The 6,000-nt window shown below is 52.7% G+C and overlaps 1 protein-coding gene across 1 annotated transcript in view; it reads left to right on the top strand.

Annotated features, from left to right (window-relative positions):
* Window positions 1-6,000, top strand: part of NTN1 (netrin 1) — a 254,176-nt gene that overhangs the window by 176,767 nt on the left and 71,409 nt on the right. Inside the window, exon 3 of the mRNA XM_006900501.1 lies at window positions 5,649-5,798. Coding sequence (XP_006900563.1) covers window positions 5,649-5,798 — 150 coding nt within the window. The remainder of the gene's footprint in view (window positions 1-5,648; window positions 5,799-6,000) is intronic.

The raw sequence follows: 6,000 nt of genomic DNA, 5'->3' as shown, positions 1-6,000 counted from the left end.
GTGAGTGGAGTGAGTTTTTAGCAATCTGTAACCGTATCTGTGTGCTGTGACTATGTGTGTGTGTCTGGGTATGTTGTGACTATGTGTCATGACCATGTGTGTCTGTTTATGTGGTGACTCTGCTGTGACTATATCTGTGTGTTGTAACTGGGGGCTGTGTGCTGTGTGTGTTGATTTGTGTTGTGGCTGTGTATCTGTACGTGTGCTTACTGTGTGTATTGTGACTGTGTGTGTACACTGAGTGTGTCTGTGCTGTGACTGTGTGTCTGTATGCTGTGACTGTTTTTGTATTGTAACTGGGTGTCTGAGTGCCAACTGTCTGTATGCTGTGGCTGTATGTGTGTGGTGACTGTTGTGACTGGTTGGTTGTCTGTGTGTTGTGACTCTGTGTGTGTGTTGTAACTGGGTGTCAGAGTTCTGTGTGTGTGGTGTCTGTGTGTCTATGTGCTGTGTCTGTGTATGTTGTGACTGTGTTGTGTGTGTGTGTATGTGTGGTAACTGAGAGAATACTATATGTCTGTGTGTGGTGTGACTGTTGTAACAGTGTCTGAGTGCCGACTGTGTGTGTGAATCTTTGTATCTCTGTGCGGTGACTGTGTCTGTGTGTGTTCTGACTGTGTGCTGTGACTTTGTGTTGTGACTGTGTATTATGACTGTGTGTGTTCTGGCTGTGTGCTGTGACTCTGTGTTGTGACTGTGTATTATGACTGTGTGTGTTGTAACTGGGTGTCTGTGTGCTATGACTCTGTCTTTGTATATTGTGACTGTGGTGTGTTATGTCTTTGTGTGCTGTGATACTGTGTGTCTATATGTGCTGTGACTGTATTGTGACTGACTCTGAGTTTGTGTGTTGTAACTGGGTATCTGTGCTGTGACTATGTGTCTATGTGTGTTCAGTGACTGAAATGCCTCTGGATTGGCCTTCCTTTGGTGACATTTTGCTGAGAAGAGAGTGAGTTCAGTGCATGTTCTTTGTATCTTATGTAACATTTGGCTGCAAGGAATAGAAAATCCACCTAGCATTTAAGTAGATATGATCTTGCGTGTGTTTTAAGGTGGAATGAAAAGTATGGAGTTGAGTGGGCAGTCAGCATGGATGAGAGGCCTCGGGATGTCCTCCGACATCCCACTGCCTCACTGTACCACCTGATCCTGTGCCTCTCCTCCCAGTCGTTGGCCTCCTCTGTGGAGTACTGCTGATGTCATTGTCCCGTGAAGAGGAGCAGAAGAGACGGGGCATGAGAGAGTACTACTGGCCCTGGGGTGATTTACAGATGGGGCTTATTGTAGGCTTGCTCAGTGTACGCACTTCCTTGGGCCAAAGCGTGTCTGGCCATGGTCACACTGCAGTGGACGTGACCCACGGAGCCTTCTGAGACCCCTTCACTTTGGAACACTGTAGACTTCTTTTTCTAGAACTGTGATCCACAGGGATAGAGGAACAAATCAACCTGCTGTTTCTTTTAGACCATGCTCAGAGATGCTTGTGTGCTTCAGAGGTAGAATTCTCCCCTTTCATGCAGGAGACCTGGGTTTGATTCCCAGGCAGGGCACCTCCAACACCCTGTCAGTGGGGAACTGCGTGTTGCTGTGGTGCTGAATAGACTTCTGTGAAGCTTCCAGACCGGGATGGCAATATTATTACATGTTGTCAACTCCTGATTCATAGCCACCCTGTGAACAATGGTTCAGAACCCCAATCCTGTGCCGTCTTCGTCATCTCTGACACAGGTGAGCCCGTTGTTACAGTCACTGTGTCAGTCCCTCTTGCTGAGGGTCTTCCTCTCTTTCTCTGATCCTTCACCCTTTCCAGCCTGCTGTCATTCTTCAAAGACTCTTAACCACATGCACAAAGTATATGAGACCAAGTTTCCCCATCCTTATCTCCAAGAAGTACCCTGGTTTCACTTTCTCCAGGACAGACTTGTTTGTTCTCTTGGCGATGGACTTTCAGCATGTCACAAGGGTCTGTGCATAGCTGGTGACGCAGACTGTACAGTGTTTTGTCCTGTTGTGTGTCAGGGTCACCATGAGCCGAGGCTGAATCAGCTACAAGGAGGGACCTCCTGCTGGCGGGGCCCACAGCAGGTGCACACACAGTGCTGTCATGGCCAGGAATGGCTCCTCTCCAGCAGCTTTCAGCTGGCCCTGGCGCCTCCCAGCCCTGAGCCAGTGGCCACACTGGGTGGAACAGTGTGAGGACAATGGCGTAGCCCCTATGGCTGCACCCACCTCTTGCTTGAACCCAGTTTCTCCCCAGAAAGAGACCACTTGGGCCCAGCTAGTGCCTGTGTGTGTGAATTGGTGATGCACCTTTAGTGACCAAGCGACCTTCATTGCTGTCCCTTCAGCCAATGCTGCACAGCTGTATCCCGTCACCAGCAAGGGGGAGCCTTCTGCCCAGGTTTCAATTACCAGCGGCTCGTGCGGTGTGCCAGGGGAGGTCAGCTGGTGAAAGCCCCAGGTCCACATCCACTCAGCGTTCACGCCCATGTCAGGTGACCAGGGACAACTGTGGCACTCTGGTTTCACACGGTCAGTGTGGAGACGTCCCACATACTCAACTACAATTCCCACCACAGGGACACATTTAAGAAACCATGGGAGAAGCTTGGAACCCCTGGGTAGCAATGTGAATGTACTCAGCTGCTGATAGAAGGTTGAAGGTTCAAGTCCACACAGAGGCTCCACTGAAGAAAGATCCCCTCCCTTTGAAAAGTCAGCCATTAAAAGCCCTTCAGAGCACAGTTGTACTGTGACACAGGGGGATGTCCTGAGTTGGCGTCTACGTCACAGCGGGTGAAGATAGAGGACAAGTCAGTCAGTCAGTCAGTGCTGTCCACTCCCCACCTTCTCCCATTATCCCCTCACTGTCATCATCCTCAGCTGGCCCACACACATACTTAGCCTGGACCTTTGCAATTTTTAAGTTCCTAGGGAGCTCTGGTGGCCTAATGGTAAGAAGCTCCACTGTAATCTTGAAGGCACATGGTTCAAATCTGTCAGCTGCTCTGCAAGATTTCAGCCTCTGAAAACTCCCAGAAGGGTCAGCAGTGGGTTGGTTCCGACTCGACGACGGCACATGACAACAAGAAGAAGTTTAAAGTAATATGCAATGAACTCACATTCTGACTAGATTTCAGAAGACTGTTTCTAAGCACGGTGGAATATTCCTGTCAGGCGCCATCAAGTTGATTCTGACTCGGCGGACCCTTGTGATGGAGCAGATCAGCCCTTGGAGGGCTGCTTCAATTCCAGCTGCCAGCTTATTGGTTAGAAGCACAACCCTTTAACCACTGTGCCACCAGAGAGAGCTACTTGATGGACGGTGCTTGTCCCTGAGGGAAGTAACGTTCTCATGAACACGGGTGAGCTTAAAAAACACTCTGCTCAAGAGAAGAGAAGTTGGTCACAAAGGGGCAAATACTGCTGGATCTCAGTTCTGTGATACTAGAAATATATGGAAACCTATGATCATAGTGATTGCGGAGGGGAGGAGGGAGAGTTGTGTGGGAAGCAATGATTTGGCATTAACAGTGGTGGGACCCATTGGAAGAGGATCTGGAGGGTCGTATGGCACAATGTAATCACAGCCACATGGAGAAGTGACTGAATCTTTGTGTGTTTTCCCCACGATAACAAAACTGGGAAAGGGCCTGATGCCTGTGGTTGAGGGCAGGATGGGACAGTGGCATATGTCCCAGGGGATCCTGATGTGGGGCTGCAGCAGCCTCAGCGTTGCCTGCGTGGGGACTGCGGGCTCTCTCCCTGTCCCCTGAGCCAGTCCCTGTCCCTTCCTCACTGCAGGACCCTCACTGTGGTGTTCCCAGGAACTCCCCTGCCTAGACACACCTTCAACAAACAATTCCTCACATTCTTTCCTTTCTACTTTCTTTCCTCCCTCCTCCAGCCACTCCTGATCCAGAGTTAGCTGGGGGAGACCATATTTCCCTCTGGAGACTGCTTTCCAGGGCTAATTGGGGAAGGCCGTATTTCTCTCTGCAGACTGGTGTCCTGGTGCTGAAGAGTGCTTGCTGCGGGCTGAGGAAGTTATAATTGAGTTTATCTTTCTGGGTAGTTTCCCCCTATGAGAATAGTTGTGTGGCAGCTCATGTGGAAGCTGCGACTGGCCGGCTTCCTGCAAACAGTTCTCCTATCTATCTCTGTCCTTCCCTGAGGTGGAGAGGGAATGGGCCTTCCTTACTGGGGCCCACACTCAGATCCATTGTGTGGACACCGGAAGGCCGGGATCAGCTGGAACTTGGGCATCACATGCATGCCTGCTGGTGGAGTTTCTAGCCGTGCACATTCACTCTCTCCACTGCTAGAAAAATGTTGGAGGTTTGAGTTCACCCAGAAGCAGCTTGGAAGAAAGTCCTGGTGCTCTGCTCGGAAAAATAAACCACATAGAGCCCCATACTGCTTGTTCTGTTCTGACACACACGGGGTTACCATGAGTCAGGGGACACTTGACTTGCTGGACTCTGGGGGTTTTTTTGTTTTGGTACCTCCGTATTGGCGGGAAAGGCTTCCCAGAGTCGCCCTGTCACTGGGATGAATCCTTGGAATACCGGGAGGGATCCTCGGGGGCAGCTTGCCAGGTGAACAGCTCCTGAACTCCTGCCCCCGTACAGTCCTGGCAGAGGGGCAGCACAGTGACTGTCCGCTGAGAGTGGGACCTCATCCAGCTCCAGCTTGGCCCTGCCTCTCCTCCCAGGACCTGGGCGATGCCTGCAAATCTCTCAGTTTGCACATTTAATCCCTGTGATTAGAAATTCTACATTATCCCGTGGCCCTTGCTAGCGTTAGAATTTATGAGTTTTATGATCCAAATGCCTGGGTGCTGTGGCTGCAAAGTAGATTGGGCGGCAGCCTGGTGGGGCTTCACTCCAGGGATGCCCTCAGGCCTGGCAGAACTCCACAACTCCAGCCTTTTTAGACTCCACACCCCAAAACCCTCACCCCCAGGGCTGGAATCAGGTTCAGTGCAGGAACAGCACATAAGCATTTACAGTGTGCATCCTCGGGGATCCCTCCACCCCGCAGGGCCCTGTGTCCTGCATTCCTGAAGGAAGATCAGAGTGCAGGCCCTCCTCTTAGAATTTGGGGAGGATGCCCCAGCTTCATGTTCCTACTGCTAAAACAGCACTTCCAAATTTTGGGGTGTTTGTTTTTGTTTCCCTCTTTCAGGTAGGCAGATGGCCAGGCTCCATCCTTCTTTAGTGTGTGCAGGCCTGGCCACTCGTCTACTGGGTGGGTTCCTAAGCGTTCCAGGATGGTGGGGGACCTGGGGAAAGCCTGGCTGGGGCACTCCAGGATGGTGGGGGGACTTGGGGAACACCTGCCTGGGGCACTCCTGGATGGTGGGGGACCTGCGAAGGCCTGACTGGGGCGTTCTGGGACCGTGGGGCCCCAGGAAAGGCTAGCTGGGGTGCTCCAGGGCCATCGGGATCTGAGGAAGACCTGGCTAGGGCACTTTGGGGAAGTGGGGGACCTGGGGGATGGTGTGGCTGGGGTGCTCTGGGGCAGTGGGGAACCCTGGGAAGACCTGGCTGGGGCACTCTGGGGATGGTGGGGGACCCGGGAAAGGCCTGCCTAGCCTCTGGCCCCTCCCAGCACCCTGACCCTCTGCTCTGTGTTCTCCTCAGCTTGCGATTGCCACCCCGTGGGCGCCGCTGGCAAGACCTGCAACCAGACCACTGGCCAGTGTCCCTGCAAGGACGGCGTGACTGGCATCACTTGTAACCGCTGCGCCAAAGGCTACCAGCAGAGCCGCTCCCCCATCGCACCCTGCATCAGTACGTGCCGCCACCCTTGGACGTTGGGGGTGGGGGCGGGCTGTTCGGGAAGCATATCCCGTGTCCGGTGTGTTCAGCATCCCAGTGTTCAGTTGCTGGCATTTGATAAGGTTCCATGTGTCTGCCCACAGGGTGGTTGCAGCTCAGCCAGCCTGTCCCAGCACCTCCCAGCCTCAGCCCCGGGTCCCGTCCTGAGACCCAC

The sequence above is a fragment of the Elephantulus edwardii genome, unplaced genomic scaffold (genome assembly GCF_000299155.1).
Source record: "Elephantulus edwardii isolate Elephantulus edwardi_28Jun2011 unplaced genomic scaffold, EleEdw1.0 scaffold00286, whole genome shotgun sequence".
NCBI lineage: Eukaryota > Metazoa > Chordata > Mammalia > Macroscelidea > Macroscelididae > Elephantulus > Elephantulus edwardii.
The sequence above is the reverse complement of the archived record's forward strand: the minus strand, read 5'-3'. Positions and strand labels throughout refer to the sequence as shown.